We start from the raw sequence: 20,384 nt of genomic DNA on the forward strand, positions 1-20,384 counted from the left end.
AATGTACTCCTTCTGTGACAGAAACAAAAGTCCCTTGGACCTGTCACGAGTAATCGGCATGCCAAGAATATGGTTTGCATCACCCAAGTCTTTCATGTCAAAAGACTTATGCAGTTGTTTCTTCAAAGCACTAATCTCATGCTGAGATTCACTGGCAATTAGCATGTCATCCACATATAGAATGAGTAGCATCAAACTGCCATCCTTTGCTCGTTTGGTGTACAAGCAATGATCGGTCTCACACCTATGATACCCTTGGGACTGCATGAAGGCATCAAACTTCTTGTACCATTCTCTTCGTGCCTGTTTGAGTCCATACAAGCTCCTCTTGAGCTTACACACAAGCTGCTCTTTCCCTTTAACAGCATATCCCTCTGGCTGACTCATATAGATCTCATCATGGAGATCTCCGTGAAGAAAAGCAGTCTTCACATCCATCTGACATAAATCCATGTCCTCATGAGCAACAAGAGCTAACACTGCTCTTAAAGTAGTCATCTTGACTACAGGGGAAAAGATCTCATCAAAGTCAATGCCTTTCTCCTGCTTAAATCCCTTGGCAACCAATCTGGCCTTATACCTCGGTAAAGCATTTGAATCCACTTTGACTTTGTAAACCCACTTGCATGGCAAAACCTTTCTGCCTGCAGGTAGCTGCACCAAGTCCCATGTATCATTTTGAAGTAGGGAGTCTATTTCTGACTGCATGGCTTTCTCCCACTTCTTTTTCTTTGTTCTTCCCATAGCTTCCTTGAAGCTGGAAGGCTCACCACAATCTGTCAGCATAATAAAATCAGCCACATTATTGGCTCCTGGAACAAACCTGTCAGGAGGCCGTTGTACACGGGTGCTCCTCCTAACAAAATGTTCCGGATTAGGCTGCTGTCTAGCCTGTTCGTCATGCATGACGGGTGGCTGTACCACCATATCTGGCTGTTCTACAGCCCCATTTGCTGGCATATTCTGTGGTGCATCATTGGCAAAATTATCTGGCTGATTTTCAGCCTGTATACCCTCTTGAACAGGGTTATCTGCAGCAGCCTGCTGCTGCATATAAATGGGCATTCTTTGCTGTCCGACATCATCATAAATAACCCTCCTGTATTCCACAGGTTGCACGGGTTCTTTGTGTACACTATCCTCTTTAAAGATGACATCATTGCTGCGTATAATCTTCCGTTTAACGGGATAATGAAATACTTTGCACCCCCTAGTGATAGCTGTGGCATCTCACACAAATCAGTGTGCACTAGATCAAGCAGTGCTCTATTTTGGGGAGTTCTCTTCTTATGAGGAGTCATAGAAAATGAAAGAGACGGCAGATAACCCAAACGTGACAGTTCTTGCATTCCTTTAACGGACATGTGTCCCAACCGGCTATGCCACAATGAAACCTTTGGCAGCTCGGTTATGGCAACAACATGATTACCTACACTGGAAACATAAAGAGGGTACAAGGTATCACTCTTATAACCCTCAGCCACAACAACCTGACCATCAGTAATCACCCATTTGGAATCCCCAAATGTGGTGTGGTAACCACTGTCATCCAACAAGCCAGCGCTAATCAGATTTTTCTTGATTTGCGGCACATGGCGAACACCATCAAGCATAAATATGCGTCCATCAAAGAATACTATTTGTATACTGCCAATCCCTGCAATCTGACATGCATAGTTGTTCCCAAGGTGAACAACTCCATGAGTACCTGTGTAGGAAGTAAACCACTCCCTATGAGGAGTAACATGAAAAGAAGCACCTGAATCCAAGAGCCAGGTGTGTATGTCATGACCATCAATAACCAAAGTATGTGCAATTACAGTAGAAGAGCATAGAACATCATGTCTGTCACTGTCACTGTCCTCTGCTGCAACATTTACTGCATCCAAATCATCTACCTTGGCCTTGCCTTTGCCTTTGCTTCCACTGCCTGCATCCTTTGCCTCAGCCTTCTTGGCTTTCTGATCCCGTATAAACTTGAAGCACTTAGACTTCACATGTCCCTTCTTGCCACAATAAAAGCATTCAATATCCTTTTTGCCACAGGACTGACTGCGGGATTTGGACTTACTAGCAGATCTCCCCTTCTGCTGAGTCCTGCCTCTTTCCTGTACCTGCAAAGCATTTGAAGACTTGCTGCCCGCATTATTCTTCCTGCTCATCTCCTCCATGAGGAGAGAGCTCTCTACATCAGCATATATAAGAGTGACATTTGAATTAGACAGGGTGGTCTTGAAAGTGTCCCAACTCTCAGGGAGGGTACACAACAAGAAAGTAGCCTTGAACTCCTCATCAAGGTTCAACCCCTGTGCAATCAGCTGTGAGGTCATAGCTGTACCTTCCTTCATGCGAAGATCAACCAGCTTCTTCAACCAATACACCTTACTGGCTGAACTCTTTTGGGCATACAACTCTGCTAGCCTCTGCCATACGCCATAAGAGGTCTTTTCAGCCTGAACATTATACACAAGAGAATCACTGAGAGTAAGCATGATAGCAGCCCTTGCGGACAAATCTAGCTCCTCCCACTCATCATCTGACATCCCAGATGGCTTGACACCCTTCACCCTTATGGGCCTAGAAATCTTCTTCAGCAGAAGTACATTCAAACACTGTTCTGCCCATAATGCATAATTGTGTGCCCCTTCCAATTTCTTTATGTTCAGAATTGATGATTCACTTCCCCCTGATGCCATATCAGATAAGGAAAGTACCTGACTCCCTGTAAGTCAAAAATGACTGAATAAAATTCTGATTTCTCAGAAAAAACCTGCTCTATCAAGAGCCAGGAGCACTCACAATAGTGCTGTTTTTACTGTCAAAAAATCTGCAGCAAAACAGAAAAAATTTCCCTCCAGTTACTGTACCTTCTGACACATTGTACCGTGCTCAAATAGGCATAAAACAGTAATTTCAGAATGCTGCAGCTGTTCCACAAGTGCTTTAACAGTGCATCATCAGCTGACGAAGCACAAAACACTGCTGTCCTGATCACTTCTCCCACCTCAGATGAGGTATTGCACTGCAACAGAAAATGGGACAAATCCCAAACAATCACCCTTCTGCCAAGGGGATAAAAGGCATATGAAGGTCTCAAACAATAACCCAAGTGCTCTCAAGCAAAATCTGGGCAAAAGCCCCTTGATTTGACACCTGTACCAAGTGAAAAACACCTCAACACTGAGGTAGCATACAAAATACAGCGCTCTCCTGGCACTTTCACCTGACAATGCAATGCATAAACAGCCCTGTGTACACAATAACAACACAGATCCCAACGTACAAACACTGAAGAGAAAATCTTTTGAGCACTGTCAATGATGGACAGTTAGGAACCGAGTAAACTCGATGCGCCCTGGCCAAGCGTGGCTCAACCGAGATTTTCCAAGGTGTCGTACACAAAATGTGACCTGCAGAAATGTCACTGAATACACTGCGGAAACAAGACCAATGTGGGCTCCCTGGCTCCACACTGCCTCAAGGCATACACTGCATAAGCTTCCAGGGAAAAGCCCTTTGACAATGTGACCCAAAAGCTGAGATTTGCACTCAGCAAAAGCATAAAAGTCCTCTGCAAAATCGAGGCATTACCTTCCCGAAACAAGATAACTGTGCAACCACCACACACTGTGGTACTAGTCACCTCAAGCACGAGGGACAAGAGTGTACTTGCTGTACCTCAAAAACACAGTTCGAAGGACTGAACAGCCGGGAATGCTCTCTCTTTGTCTTCTTTCCCCAAAGAAAAAAAAAAAAAACTGCTGTACCTGTGTACTTGTGCAGGGTACCACTGTACCTGTTGTACCTGTGCAGGGTACAGATCCAAATTTTTTTTTTTCGAAAATGCCCTTCTCTGATGCTGCTCCCTGACGAAAATTTTTGACGCAGGTCCTTGTACGTACGGCGGCGTCTGTACAGTACGGACGCCTGTACGGAGTCCGTACGGCGGTACGGACGGCCGTACGTCCGTACACGCGCGCGCCTGCGCGCCGCCCTATTAGAGGCCCGGAGGCTGTAGCAGCTAGCAGCAGCTAGCAGCTAGCTGCTGCTGTTGCAGCTGCTGGCGCTGCTCGGCGCCGCCCTGCTGTAGCCCGCGCTGCGCCCTCGCTACTGCCCGCGCTACCCCGCTGCAACCCGCGCTGATGCCTTGCGCTGCTGCTGCAGCTGCCCGCGCTACGCCCTCGTTGCCCCGCTGCAGCCCGTGGTGCCTGCGCAATGCCAAGCTCCGCCCACGCTGCCTGAGGGCACGAGTCCCGAGGGGATAAGGAGGGGTAGAGGGGGAGGTAGGCAGGGATGGGGAGGGAGAGATGATGGCTCTGATACCAGTTGAGAGGGAAGGAAAGGGCGAGAAGTACAATGGGGAGAGAGTGAGAGAGAGGAGTGACACTAAAGATGCGGGTGTGAAGTGATGAGCCACACCACAAACTCATAGGTTTTATTAGGATTAGGTTTTTCACCCTATGACTGTCTTAAGACAGTCATAGGTGTCATATCTTTAATAAAGGGGTGGCAATGTGCCTTTACCCCCAACACATCCTGCCCAGTCACTATCCGTGTAACCATGCATTGTAAGTGAACCCTGATCACCATAGAAGAGGGCTAAATCCTGAGTGCCTCTGAGATATCTGAAGACTCTCTTCACTGCCTGCCAATGTTGTGAACTGGGCATGTGCATGAATTCGTTGAGCTGAGATACTGCATACTACAAGTCAGGTCTGGTGTGACATAAATAAATAAGGCATCCAACAGCCTGCTGATAAAGAGTGATATCACATGGTGGGCTCCCATCATGAGCTGAGAATTTGAAGCCAGGGTCCACTGGAGTAGAGATTGGCTTGCAATCCTCAAACTGAAAACGATCAAGGAGCTGTCCAATATACTTGGACTGAGACATCATGATACCCCCCTCAACATGAGCAAACTGAATGCCCAAATAATAATGGAGCCGTCCCATGTCTGACATGTCAAAAATCTGCTGCAAATCAGCCTTGAAAGCTGCAATTTGCTGAGTATCTGGGCCCGTGATAAGCATATCATCCACATATAAAATCAGCACTAAAAAATCAGATCCACTCCCACGGACATAAAGAGTGGGTTCCGTGGGACTATTCTGAAAACCAAGGGATAGTAAGTGTGCATGAATTTTGGCATACCATGCCCTAGGTGCCTGCTTCAAACCATAAAGGGCTTTTCTAAGCCGGCATACCTTATTTTCAGAATTGACAACCTCAAAGCCAGGAGGTTGTGTGACAGACTTCTTCCTGCAGATCCCCATGAAGAAAAGCGGTCTTGATGTCAAGTTGGTGCACTTGCCAATGATGATGGGCTGCAATAGCAATGACACATCGAATGGTAGTAATCCTGGATGTGGGAGCAAATGTCTCCTCAAAGTCAATGCCTTGTTGTTGGGCATAACCTTTTGCAACAAGACGGGCTTTGTATCGATCTATGCTGCCATCAGATTTCCTTTTTAATTTGTAGACCCACCGCGTTCCAATGGCATGCTTGCCAAGTGTGAGATCTACTAATTCCCATGTGTCATTTTTGGCAATAGATTGTAACTCAGCTTTCATTGTATCCATCCACTCTTTGTTAGCAAAAGCATCTTTATGGCACAAAGGCTCTTCATTGCAAGCTGTAACAAGGAGTGCAAACTCAAGAAAGTGACCATGCTGTCTATTCCCTGATCTTGTCCGGGCAGCAAAAGGCTGATCTTGTTTGTTGTCCCTCAATGTATCAAGAAGCCATCTGGGAACTTGCCTTTGCTGTCTATTGACAGTTCTTTCTTCAATGACTGCATCATGAGTAGTGGGATCATTTTGTGCCGGAAGAGAAACCTGCAAATCAGCATGAGGTTGTGGCTGATTATTGCTTAGTGGAGGACCTGCAGGAGGCTCATGTTGCTGGTCAAAATCCTCTTCTGATGATGGTAGAGGTAACCAAGATTCAAAGGCATCAAACATGTCAACATCTGGCTTTGCTTTGCAGTCCACAAGAGGAGAAGCTGAATGTTCAGCAAAGATCACATCTCTACTGACAATAATCTTCCCAGTATTTGGTTGATATAACCTATACCCTCTGCTCTCTTGGCTGTAACCAATGAATATGCATTTGATTGCCTTGTCATCAAGCTTATGTCTCAGCTGAGATGGTACATGAACATATGCAAGAGACCCAAAAACTTTCATGTGTGAAAGTGAAGGCTTCTTGCCTTTCCATGCTTCATAAGGTGTAATAGTCTTCAATGCCCGTGTAGGTGATCTATTCAACACATAGTTGGCACACATTACTACATCAAGTCAAAATTTATTGGGCAAAGACTTGGCCTTAAGCATGCATCTGGCCACCTCCATTGTGGACCTGTTTTTCCTTTCAGAAACATGATTCTGCTGAGGAGTGTAAGGAGTAGTGCATGAGTGAATAATGCCCTGTGAGGACAGAAATGCATCAAATTCCTTTGACATATACTCACCCCCCCTATCTGTGTTGAGGGTGACAAGCTTGCAATTTGATTCATTCTCAACCATATTTAGCCATCTCTGAAAGCATAAGAAAACTTCAGATTTGGCCTTCAAAGGATATACCCAGCAATATCTTGTGAAATCATCAATGAGAGTCATGAAATACTTATACCCCCCAATGGCATTTGTCCTCATTGGGCCACAGACATCACTGTGTACTAGCTGCAATTTCCTTTGTGAGAGTTTTGGACAATTCTTTTGAAAAGGAAATCGATGCATCTTACCCAAAAGACAACCCTCACACACATGTTTGGAAACTGTGTGAGTCTGAGGTACATCATTTGCCATCTGCTGTGAATGTAGCTTTGCAAGAGCTCTATAATTGAGGTGGTCCATTCTCTCATGCCAAAGACAGAGATCTTCGTTACAAATTCAACGTGAATCCTTTCCTTCTCTTCTCACTCTAGCCTCAGCAAGCCCCAATTCCCTAGATAGATCTAGATGCCACATGTCATCCATAAAGGGCCTTCCTAATGCAACATTCCACCCCTCTCTTGGGATGCATTCATTCCTTTGCCCCTAGGCACAATTTTTGCACTAGGCCCTTGGCCTTAGATCTACCTAGTCTGGTGCTATCAGCCCTCACCTAGGACCTTGACATTAAATCCCTCCCGATCATTTACATGAAGCGCAAACACATATATTACAGAGATAGATCCATTAAGGGAAATGTCGACTGATTCTTCCGAGGTCATGCTACCTCGGCTAGAGCGTAACATTCCTTCCCTCTTCAGACATCAGCGTCCTCGATGATAAAATCTGGGAACACTCTCCGCAACTGATATACGGATTCCCAGATATACGGGTAGAGGCTGATCATGCCATGCAACCAACACCGTGGGTATCTTCCGATTTCGTATTTGCATTGTTCCTCGGTCCAGGATTCTTGTTGGTTTTCACCTTGCAATATCCTCTATCTCCTGAAACAAAACCATACCTTCGATTAGTGAGTCACCCGTATGTAAAAATTTCTTTAAGCGCGAAACATGAAAAACCGGGTGCACCTTACACCCCTGTGGCAATTCCAATTTATAGGCTATACTGCCTATTCTCTTTAGAATTAACCACGGCCCACAGTATCGAGGTGATAACTTAGCACACTCTCCTGAAGTCAACGACTTCGAGTGCGAAGGAACTCTGAGAAAAACTTTTTCTCCTTCCTTAAATACTCTTATAGACCGGTTTTCATCCGCATACACCTTGGCTCTATCCATAGCCTGGCGGATATTAGCTCTTGCAAGTGCTAGCATCTCCCGCATCTGAACCACAAAGTTCGCGGCACTAGGCACTTTTCGAGGTATTCCAACTATAGTTGGATTTGCTGGTCTATAACCATAGTTCAGCTCAAACGGACTGAACCCGGTAGATGAATGTTTTCTATCATTGTAGGCAAACTCCAACAATGGCAACCACTTGTCCCACGTATGTTGCCTCAATGACACATATGCCCTCAGCATATCCTCTAAAGTTTGGTTGACTCTCTCTGTCTGACCATCCATCTCAGGATGATCCCCACTACTTATTCCTAACTCAATCCTCAGTGCCTCAAATACTGCCGTCCAAAAATGACCGGTAAATCTGACATCTCGGTCTGACACTATGGATCTAGGCAATCCATGCAGACGAAATATATGTCTGATAAATAAATTCGCCACTTGCGGGGCACTAACAGACTCTCTAGTCGGAATGAAGTGAGCCATCTTGGTTAGACGATCAACCACCACAAGGATAGAATCATACCCTCCTTGCGTTGCAGGCAGCCCTACAATAAAGTCCATGGAAATGCTCTCCCACTTACTTAGTGGTATTTCCAAGGGCTGTAAAAGTCCGGGTGGCTTCACCCGCTCGGCCTTACTTACCTGACACGAGAAACACCGTGTCACATATTCATGAATATGCTTTTTCATCTTTGGCCAAAAGAAATCTCGCTTCACGAGATCATATGTCTTCTCGACTCCTGGATGTCCCGCACATGGGCTATCATGGCACTGTCGAATGACTCTCTGCCTGAGATCATTCTGACTAGGTACTACAACCTTGCCATTTCTAACTAGCATACCATCCCTTATGGTATATCTTGCATAAGTGTGGCCTTTTCTGGATGCCAGGTCATCCTTTTCACTTTCCCCGGGTTTTAATACATGAGCTTTAGGGCACAAGCTTTGGACAAACTCGTCCACTTTTTGAGTTTCTCTTATCTCGGTCATTAGAGCACTCTCTAATATCGTGAAACTCAGGTTGTGCATAATGCGAGATAACGCATCAGCAACCTTATTGTCTTTTCCTCTTCGGTACCGAATCGTTAGATTAAACTCCTGCATGAGCTCTGCCCACCTAGCTTGGCGGCCCCTCAAGTCAGGCTGTTTACAAAAATGTTTCAGAGTATCATGATCCACATCCACATAAAACTCTGAACCATACAAATAATGCCTCCATGTTTTCAAAGCATGGATAATTGCATACAACTCCAATTCATGAGTTGGCCAATTCCTTTGAGAGGGAGAAAGCTTCTTGCTTTCGAAGGCTACTGGCCTTCCCTCTTGAAGGAGAACTGCTCCTACCGCAATGCCACTTGCATCGGTTTCTAGGAACAAGGGTTTCTGGGGATCAACTATTTTTAACACCGGTCCTGTGACCACTGCTTGTTTTATGGTGTTAAAACTTTCTTGTTGATTCTGTCCCCAAATAAAAGGTACTTTATCTGAGGTCAGATCAGTCAATGGCGATACTATTCCGGAATATCCTTTGATATGCCTTCTATAAAACTGGACAAATCCCAAGAATGATCGCAACGCGGTCAGACTCTGAGGGATTGGCCAAGTTAGTATCGCAGCCACTTTCTTCGGATCCATTTCTACCCCCTGTGGAGTAATTATGAACCCTAAATATTCAAGCCTAACCATACACAGTATAGTTTTCTTTTTATTTACATAAAGACTGGCTTTCCTCAAAGTACTGAACACTATTCTTAAGTGTTCACGATGCTCAGTAATACTTTTACTGAATATCAGGATATCGTCAATAAAATGTACTATGAACTTTCCAATATACGGACGTAGTAAATCGTTCATAAGCATGACGAAAGTCGCTGGAGCATTGGTAAGTCCGAAGGGCATTACCAAAAACTCATAATGACCAAACCTGCTTCTGAAAGCGGTTTTATGCACATCCTCGGCTCTAATCCGGATTTGATGGTAGCCGCACTTAAGATCAATCTTACTGAAAATCACGGCTCCATGTAATGCATCTAGCAAATCATCAATTCGAGCCATCGGATACCTGTGCTTAACAATGATATTATTCAATGCTCTGTAATCTATACAGAGGCGAAACGTATCATCCTTTTTCTTTAATATCACTGGTGAAGCGAAAGGTGAGAAACTTGGTTGAATCTGCCCCAAATTGAGGTATTCTTCCAGTTGTCTACGCACCTCCGCCTCTTCAGTAAAACTCATTCTATAGGGAGGTCTATTTACAGGTTCTGCCCCCGGGATCAGTTCAATCTTATGCTGAACTTTCCGCTCTGGAGGTAACCCATAAGGTAGTTCATCCCTAAAACATTCAGAGAACTCCTCTGTTATAAGATTAGCCAGCTTGGCCATCTCACCACTTTGCGTAACATCAGTGCTAGCCGAAGAATCATCAACCGGCTCTACCGATGCTGTGCAAAGGAATAAAAACTCTTCCTGAGCTTTTCGGATTTCCATCACGGAAACCAACGGTCCCTGAGGTATATATTTTTTTTACCTCGCAAGACATAAAGCACATCATTCATCTTGAATTGATATACGTGCTTTTTCCAATCAATGACTGGATTCTTCTTAGAAGGCCACGCCATACCTAGGGCTATATCTGCATGAGCAAGCTTGGTCATTTCAAAATCAAGCTTCTCAGTATAGTCCTGAATCCGAAGCTCCAACTGGGTAACCCTTTGGTCCCATACTTCAGTTGAACTTCCATCTGCCATTCTGACTGTATACGCATAGTCAGATGGGCTTGTTTTTAATTTCAGCCTCTTCACGAGCTTGGAGTTAATCACATTGTGAGTTGAAGCCGAGTCAAACAACACAATGACATCATGATTGGCCACTTGCCCTTTCATTTTAATTAACTCCGTATCATTAAAGGCCGTATATCTCGTTGCTGCGGGCTTAGATAGGATGTTATCAGGTGCACTCGTCACTAACTTAGCAACATACACACATAACAAACAAGGTACTAACCTCTGAGAAGATCCCGCTAGCTGAATCTGCATCTCTTCCGCTTTGGGACTTCCCTGCATCTCCACGTCGCACTCTGAGACACCATCTCAGCCATCCGACGATCTTTGTTACGTGGACAATCCTTCCACTAGTGAGGTTGAAGGCAACCAAAACATAAGCCCTCTCTCCTCGCTTTTTCCCTTTGTTCTGGGTTCAAGGGAGACTTAGACCAAGCCCGGGCTGCCATTGGGGTTACTTTCCTCTTCACTCCAATGGTGGTACTTGGTTTAGGAGTTTCAGCTGGTCTCGCCTACTTGGCTTGACCACTTGGCTGCGAACCACTCCCTTTACTAGCCCACTTCTTCTTAAACCCGGATTTCTTCGGATACCCATACTGGGTTCCGACCTGTGCAAACCCACTTGGCTTGCTGCCCTTGGCATCTTCGTAGTTTAGGGCTATAGCTATTGCATCATCTAGCGTGTTCGCGTACTTAGCCCGAACTTCCATTTTTATTCGATCATTCAATCCAAATATGAAATCTTTCACTTGGATTGATTGAGGCAGGGGTTCGTCAACCTTCATTACACTCTCTTGAAACTTGTCAGTGTATTCTGCCACTGATAAATTTCTCTGACGGAGGTTCCTATATTGATCCCAAGCCCGGGATGCTTCGTCAGGAGGTAAGAAGTGTTTCCTGAACTCTCTTTTAAACCCCTCCCAGGTAGTGGATGCTATACCATCTTTTTGTTGTTTAATATTCCGTTTTATGGGTGGTTTGTTTTGTTTTGACTTTGTTTTGATTTGGGGTTTAAAAAAAAAAATAAATTAAAACCACCACTAGCCAACTGTATTTACAAGTTGACACAATTCAATGTACCAACAATCTGACACAATTGCCTATACTAGGGAATTCCTGCAATCCCACATGCACACTAACTAGGCATTTGATACATGCATAACCCAAACAGCGCTTTTCCCTATACTAGGGAATTTCCTGCAAACTGACTCTGATTGAAGCACACATGCATACACACAGGCATAGTAACCGTAGACTCCGCTATACTGAAACAACAAACTGTATAACCAAACTGAAATCTTATAGCGAAGGAAAGTTTGATGCTCCCTGGAAGCTCCATGCAATCCGAGTCCCCGAAGGCTGCAGCCTCCACGTATGATCTGCTTGCAACTGATACAACCTTTATTTTCCTTCACTTCTGTTTGGAATGTGTCGCAGCCTGAGAGAGGCCTGCGTGATCTTTGACGAAACCAATAGGTTGTTCGTCAACCTATCATCTACCTTGACTAGCCTTACACTCAATCTGGGTTCCCAAGGTTTGCTGGATCGTCACTAGTTACGAGCAGATTGCTGGCGTTGCAGATCGCTGCACATATGCGTGCCAACGAAGCAGACCACGGCTAGCCAACATCACTGCGTCACTTCTGGCACCGTGGCGATTTCCCGCTGTCCGTCACGCCACATCCCTCTCTAGTTCCGCTGTGATCGTGGGAGCGCCAACAGTCTCAATTCAGAATCCTTCGTCAATCGTATGCACGTATGGGACCTCCGTTAAATTAGTCCAGCGCCCACGGTGCGTAGGCCAATCGTCCGTCAGCGCCTTTCCTTGGGCTTCCTATCGATTTGGTCAACCACCAATTACCGATGTCGACAGACCATGCTGGAATCTTCCGCTCCAACCCAGCCACACCGACTGCGTGCCCCACTGTCGTCGCTGCCTTACGGGACCCCCAACTCCAGCCACGAACAGTCAACACCCTCTGCGATACTATTCGTCAAACCACCTTACGGGAGCGCCATCCAACACGGACCGCGTCAACCCTTCGTTGCGGAGGCTCGTTGCGATCAGTGCGTCGCCTACGCCAACCGTCGCAGCAGAACATCAATCGAAGAAGCCCGTCCACCTGGTCCCGTCACGTACAGCCTTCGTCACCGCCAACGATCCACACGTCCCTATCCTTGATCTCTCCACAGGCTCTGATACCAAATGTTAAGCACTATCTCTACTTTCCCTCTTGAAGATCACGGGAGTAGCACCATGAATCTCCACCCAGCCATATCTCGCTGAGGCTGATGAGCAGACAGAGATCTTCGTTACAAATTCAACGTGAATCCTTTCCTTCTCTTCTCACTCTAGCTTCAGCAAGCCCCAATTCCCTAGATAGATCTAGATGCCACATGTCATCCATATAGGACCTTCCTAATGCAACATTCCACCCCTCTCTTGGGATGCATTAATTCCTTTGCCCCTAGGCACAATTTTTGCACTAGGCCCTTGGCCTTAGATCTAGCTAGTCTGGTGCTATCGGCCCTCACCTAGGACCTTGACATTAAATCCCTCCCGATCATTTACATGAAGCGCAAACACATATATTACAGAGATAGATCCATTAAGGGAAATGTCGACTGATTCTTCCGAGGTCATGCTACCTCGGCTAGAGCGTAACAACTGCTATGCGTAGAGGAATTGCAGCTGCTATGCACAGATTTTGGCTTGCCCATAGGCTTGGAAGCCTTGCCTCTTCCTGTCTGCTGTGAAGCAAATGCATGATCAGGAATAATGGCTTGTCTGTTAGTTCTACTTTGCTCTTCCTGCAAAAGCAAAGTAACTAGCTGGTCAAAAGAATAGTGGTCTGGATTACCCATGGCCACTAATCGAAGGGTTGTAGCAAACCCTTGATATGTATCCGGCAGTCCATCCAATGTGGTATTGACAAGCTGTGAATTTGGCACCACCTCATCAATGTTGGCAAGCTGTTCCATGAGGTCTTTGACCTTTGTCAAATATGCATCCATTGACTCATCTTCATTCATATTCACTTCCTGTAATTGCCTTCTCAAATATGCAACACGAGCTTCATTGTGAATCTGATAGAGAGAAGCCAATTTATCCCAAGCATCCTTTGCTGTCCTGCAAGACCGGATGTGTGGAATAATGATTCTCTTGCATGATAAAGCAATGCATGAATGTGCATTTGCATCTCTTGCATCCCATCTTGACTGTTCTTGAGTTGGAAGAGCAGCAGCAGGAGTGCTAGAGGAAGAGGCATCAGGAGGAGTACCCCCTGCAGAAGGACCAGCAGTAGAAACAACCACTGTAGCAGTGGCTGGCCTCAGATCAGCCCCAGAAACAATATTCCACAAATGCTTTGCAACAAGAATATGTTTCATGAGATAAGACCACATCGGATAGTTGGTGCCATCCAACTTATCATCTTCACGAAGAACTCCAAATAAATCTTGATTGTTCCCAGCCATAGCAACTGTGATACCCTGAAAAAGACCTGAAAACCCAAAAGCCTCAAGACTATCACTGCAAAAAGCTGGCTGTCCCAAAAATGACAGCAAATATTTGCAAATTTTTGACCCAAATCAAAGGGCAAATGCAGATCTGACCCAAATTTGACTTTGACAGGCAATGTTCACTGCAAAAACAGCAAATTTGGCAAAAGCCCCAAATTTATTGAGAGGGCAAATGCAGAAAAGCCCCAAATTTTGCTGAAATTTTTGCAAATGTGACCCAATGTATGCAAATCTGATTCAATGTCCTGCAATCTGACCCAATGTACTGCAATCTAAACAAGAAATTGCAGACCAAATCCCAAAACTCCAATATTTTTGCAAGAAATTGCAACCAAAGGAGGTGAAAAGAACTGAAAAGCCCCAAATTTGCCAATATCCTGCAAAAGCCCCAAATTTCACAAGAAGTTGACGGCTGACCTGCAGGTGATACCACTGAAGGTACGAAAGTACGGTGGCTGTACGTAAGTACGGCTGATCAGGTACGGAACATGTGCAATGTACGGATCAGGTATGACGCTGTGTACGGTACGACGTATGAAAGTACATGTACGGAATATGTGCGATGTACGGATCAAGTATGACGCAATGTACGGTACAACGTACAGCGATGTAGGTACGTTCCACGTGTAGGTACGGCGATGCACGTCTGCTCACGTATGGGCTGTCTGGCGCAGGTACTGTATGCAGTACGGGACAGGTACCAGACCTTCGGTACACATGTACGACTGTACGGAAGGGAATGCAGTTACACCTTTGGAGGGATCTGTAAGAGGCGGACGCCTAGATCTTGGACAGCAGCTGAAGAGCCTCGAACAGGCTGGAAATGTGACGACCAGCAGGGCAGCAGACTCCCAATGAGCAATGGAGGACTCGGGGGCTGAGGAGAGCTGGAAGACGAGCAATACCTGCTCTGATACCACTGAAGGTGCGAAACGAAGAAAGAGAGAGTGCAGGTACGTAACGAGTCGATAGATCAATAGTCACGTCAAAGTTTAGATAGATGATAACACACAAGTACAAAGTACTTGTACCTAGACCTAGGACTAAGTGTCCTAGGTGTCACATAGGATTGAGTGTCCTATGTGGCCTAAAAGGCACTAACACTATAAGTGCCTACCCTTATGCCTACAAGGCACATACCATGGCCTATAGGGCATCACTAGAACCACCAGAAGATGGCCTACACTCTTTAGGTCTCCTTCACCTCCTGGGAAAAGGCCCAAGGAAGCTCCGTCTGCTGTAAATCTGCTGCTCCAGAGAATGAGATATGAGGGCACAAAGGCCCTCCTTATATAGGGCACAAGGCCCTCTAGAACCAACCGACCAGCCAGCCCTAATTGGGCCAACTGGCTGGTCTGTAGCAGCCCTAACCAACCGATTAGATGGTTGGCTGGTTGGCTGCCTATCCAGCCCTATTTACGGCCCTTTGCCAGCCCTTTGTTCCATTCAGGGCCCAGCCCCTTTGGACTGCTTACCCCGCCACCTGCCAGCCCTGTTTGCAGGCCATAGACCTGCCCAATACCTGCTGCAACAGTGCGACTCCATGCTGCTACTGATCCGCCTCTGCTCAGCCCTTGTCCAGACCTTGGCGCACGCTGCACACCTTCCGTACACTGCCCTGCAGCAGCCCGTACTGATATGTACGGTGGCTGTCCCCTTTCTCTGGGCATACGTTGCCCTAGGTCTCCCTCCCCCATGCTCTCCTTATTTCGGGGCTTATAGATAAGGAGGTGACCTTTCCAACACCCCCTCTCACCGACACATCTCGGCCCAATGCCAACATGTCGATGACGATGCTCCAGTAACTCCCTGGTCGTAGTCCTCTGGAACATCTCGGTGTTCAAAATCTTTTCCTGGCTTTTCATCCAGTGGCTCTTGCTCCACCAGGTCTGGTTCCGCTTCCGCACACCATCCCGTTACACAGGTCCATCTTTGGTAGCACCCCTTGGCACCACCTCCTTCAGTGACGTTCTCGCCTTCGAACTCGAGCAATCTAGCCGTCACAATCTTCCAATTGTCCCCCTCATAATGAGTGGACAACCTGGAGTCCTCCAGGCACCATGCTTTGAGGGTCTGTTTCAACCCGTCCTTCCTTTGGCAAGGTCTGCAATCAATGAATATTTCCAGATAACCTGGACCATGAACTCTCGTTGAGTTCTCAAGCAGGTACCCTTCTGGCTTCAGTACTCTTTGTCCATCACCTTCTAGCAATCTGCGTCCGAGCTTTGAAGAAGCACCAATACTTCCCCTTCTTCCTTCGAAGAAGGCCAAGTCCTTCCAATCTCGTATCACCTGAGACAAATGAAGAGCAGAGTCTCTCCACAGCATGCTATAAAGGCTCAAATGCAAAATATCAAGTACATACCAGACTCTTGTACTGCCAGTGTGTTTGCTCTGAAAGCAAACCCTGTACCTCATCGAGGCACCTATCAAGAGCTTGTGTAATCCTGTACTGTCCCCTCGTGAAGTACAACATCCATATGACCATGAGACCCCAGGGCCCTCCATGGAATCCATCCTCGTGTTAGTGTCAATAGCCACGTACCTGGAAGGTACTAAGCGCTCCCATGCTGTCCTTCACCTTCACAAAGGCATCTGAGTCCTCGTTGACCCACATCTCTATGCCAGACATCCTCACTATGATTTCTTGGTCAACATATCTGACCTGGATAACACTAGGTGATGTCACCAGGAACAACTCTTTGATTACCACATTTGCTTTGGCCTCTCGCTCTGAATCTGAGTCAGACTCCTTTTTGTTTTTTCGATCCGGCTTTTTCTTTCTGCAGTCCTTTGTAAAATATCCTGGCGTATCACAGTGAAGCACTTCTGCTTCTGCTTCCTCTTCAAAGTTTCCTCGTCACCAAAGTCGTCTTTCTTGGACTTGCCACCGTCAGACTTGCCCTTTCCTTTACGAGTGTAATCCTTCGCCAGCATCGCCTTGTCGTCTTTGTCGTCGTTGTAGAGCTTCTCCCGAGCTTTCTCTTGTAGCAGTAATGGACCCAACTCCTCAAACGTCAGAGGTTTGGTCCTCTGTCGTGCTATCACGGTTGTAACAAAGCTCTTGAAACTCCGAGGTAGTCTCCTAAGTACCATCAAGGGCAAATGGCATGAGTCTGTCTTCTGACCAACTGCTGTCAGTTGATCCCTCACCACCTTGATCTTCGTCAAGTGGCTATGTACCGTATCTCCTTCTTCCATATCAAGATTGTAGAGTTGTGCTGAAGAAGCAAAATCCGGGAGGTGTTGTCCGTCTCGTATAGATCCTTCAGAGTGACCCATGCCTCTATTGACGTCTCGGCCATCCGGATATGTGGAAGAACAGAGTCCGCTGTAGTCCGTATGATTAATGCCAGAGCATGGGCATCTCTATCTTCCCAAGCTTCGAGCTCCTCTCTACTGCCATGAATATCTTCCCTTGCTTATCCACTATGTCCTCCAGCTTCGCCTTTACTTCCGTTGTTAGCTTCCACAACTTCCGAGTCACTAAATGGCTCCGGATTTTCACCTTCCAGATCGGGTAGTTAGTCCCGTCTAGTTTCCCAGACTCTCCAAAGTTAGGGATAGTGAATGAGAGAAAACTGGGGGAGGAGGAAGGGAGAGCAAGGGCTGAAGAGGCTGTAGAGGTCGACATCTCTGCTGTTATATCACATAGTAAAGTCAACCAAACTCAATTTTTAGTAGACTAGAACTCTGAACGCACCTGATTGAACCCGAGTCACCCTCCTTCTCGTAAGGGCACAATCCTCTAGTCATGGAAGTAGTTCCCAAGAGCGTCTGAATCAGGGTTGTCCTTCAGCAAGGTCCCTGCCTTCAGGCTCCCACACGTGTGAGCCTCCTACTTGGGCTCTGATACCATGTTAGAAATTACCCAACAGAGGGTACGCACAGCGTAAGACTGATAGAATAGCCCAAGAGCTCACACAGTGTGGTGTGGGGTGTGGAATCACAAACTTCTTAACTTATGTGCATAAAATAGATGTGCAGACTCATCAATAGACAATGAACCAGCCGGATAGAGAAACCACCAAAATAATATATTTCTGTCCAAAGCTATGGACACAATACAAAAGAGATAGATCCAGAGTCCCACCAATAGTGTGGTCCTCTGATCTTACCACAAGGTACTTCTCCTATTTGCGCCACTATCTCTAGACTCGAGCTTGCGTGCTCCACCTCGAGCGTTTGTGTCTAGAATGGTTCTCTCTACCTTACTGCCTGTAGATCAGCCTAGGTAGGCAGCACTTACCCAGCCCCTTTGGACTGCTTACCCTGCCACCTGCCAGCCCTGTTTGCAGGCCATAGACCTGCCCAATACTTGCTGCAACAGTGCGACTCCATGCTGCTACTGATCCGCCTCTGCTCAGCCCTTGTCCAGACCTTGGCGCACCCTGCACACCTTCCGTACATTGGCCTGAAGCAGCCCGTACTGATCCGTACGGTGGCTGTCCCCTTTCTCTGGGCATACCTTGCCCTAGGTCTCCCTCTCCCATGCTCTGCTCATTTTGGGGCTTACAGATGGGGAGGTGACCTTTCCAACAGGTGTGTGTGTGGAGTATTACGTGCTCAACAAGACAACCCTGACTAGTCAGTTCCTGATGCCTATGATTCCCTTTCTTCTTAAAGAACATTGATTTTGATAGCGACTATTCTTACCAAGAAAGCACATTAGTTTATGCCAGGATTTTGATGTGTGCTCTTTTGCCATCATGATATATTGTTTGCTAGTTTGGAGTATTTGGATTTGCTTTGAGGAACAATTGTTCCAAGACTTCCCGGAGCCACATGTGAGTGTGAAGCTTTCCCAATTTGTTCTGTTTTGTATTGTTTGTCCTCTCTATACGTGAGTAAAGTTAAACAGTTGTGCTTACATGGAAAGATTTGAATCGATCCACATTTTTAATAAGAACTACTCAAAAATTGAAGGCAACGCAAGATTTATCAGTGATTGTATTTCACTTGCCTTGGAAGACTCATGTTACGTATTCTTGTACAGGTTCTGTCTCTGAAATTGGGCGTGAGGCTGTGTCGAAGATGGATGCCCGGCTTGCAGAGCACCTTGTCGAGGTGTGGCAAGCTGCAAAAGCCAAGGCCCTTGGTACAGACCATGCTGTTGAAAAACTAGCTGAGGTGCGCATTTTAATTAAATTCCTCAAAGATTACCAGCTTGATGAGTGTAGAGGTCTACAAGCTTGTTTGGTTCAAAAGGTTGAATTGAACCCATACATGTTTCATCACACTCATTCTGCTGCTTCTGGTTTTAAAAGGTGCTGGATGGGCAGATGTTGAAAAGCTGGAGTGAACGTGCCAGAGACGTGGCGAAAAATGGATGGTACTGGGAATATAAGCTTATCAGTCTAAGCATAGAGAGTGTGACCATCAGCACAGATGGGAAAAGAGCCATTGTAGAAGCAACCCTACAGGAAGCTGCGAGTCTGTATGATAAAAAGAAGCTTGACATCACTGACTCTTACCACAGTACATACACCACTAGGTATGAGCTTTCTGCAATCGACGGTACTTGGAAGATAACTTCGGGAGCTGTTCTGCGTTCATGATCTGCAACTTTGGGAGCTGCTCCATGTTTATGATATAAGAATTTGGGAGTTGTACTGAATTTAGACCCGTTGAGACCAAGATAAATACTCAATTTACATCTAGCACTATGAAGCTTCTTTGAACAACTTGGAAGGAAGGAAAATGAGGATTTTTTATTAGGTAAGAATCGATTAATTAAGCTTAGGCCATGTAAGATCTGTAGCTTTTGCAATGTTCTGACCAAAGCAGCTAGATTTCCAAGTACTGACAATGAGGTTTCTGTGTAATAGAGTTTTGTGAGGTAAATAATGCAGCAAGGGCTTACTTGGCTTGGTGGAGTTGAATCTCCTCTATGTCAGTGCTAGACTATACATTCCACTTATGTCAATCCATGCAGTTCTTGTGAAAAGAGTGGGAGAGAAGTAAGGAGTCTCACTTGCAGCTTTCTCACATATACAATGGGGGAATACATATAAAGATAGAGGCTGAAAACAGTTTTCATCTTCTTAGTTGTGAAAGCCAAAAGAACTCTCTCTTAGTACAAAAGGAATAGATGAACCCTATATGTGGGTCTCAAACTAAACTTAGCTAACCTAAGTGGCATACTAACTGAGTCACTAACTAGAGTACATAAAGATAGATGTCATCCAGCTATTGTTCATGGGCGGTGTACCAATCGCAGCTACTCATGTTATGCACATTGGGGAACTATCGATTTATTGGCAATTTGCATGTCAAGGAAAAGTGAGTTATCCATATAGAATTATAAAGAGAATACATGCATGCTTAAAATTCGAAATGTG

The 20,384-nt window shown here is 45.8% G+C and overlaps 1 protein-coding gene across 1 annotated transcript in view; it reads left to right on the top strand.

Annotated features, from left to right (window-relative positions):
- LOC147889139 (protein ACCUMULATION AND REPLICATION OF CHLOROPLASTS 6, chloroplastic-like) overlaps positions 1 to 19,881 on the top strand; it is a 60,008-nt gene extending 40,127 nt beyond the window's left edge. The window contains exons 5-6 of the mRNA XM_087391528.1: positions 19,040 to 19,173; positions 19,311 to 19,881. Coding sequence (XP_087247654.1) covers positions 19,040 to 19,173; positions 19,311 to 19,601 — 425 coding nt within the window. The 3' untranslated portion in view covers positions 19,602 to 19,881. The remainder of the gene's footprint in view (positions 1 to 19,039; positions 19,174 to 19,310) is intronic.
- Positions 19,882 to 20,384: the final 503 nt, after the last annotated feature.

Source organism: Dipteris shenzhenensis, chromosome 20 (assembly GCF_047967505.1).
Source record: "Dipteris shenzhenensis isolate YYH24624 ecotype China chromosome 20, Dip_SZ_1.0, whole genome shotgun sequence".
NCBI classification, from domain to species: Eukaryota; Viridiplantae; Streptophyta; class Polypodiopsida; order Gleicheniales; family Dipteridaceae; genus Dipteris; species Dipteris shenzhenensis.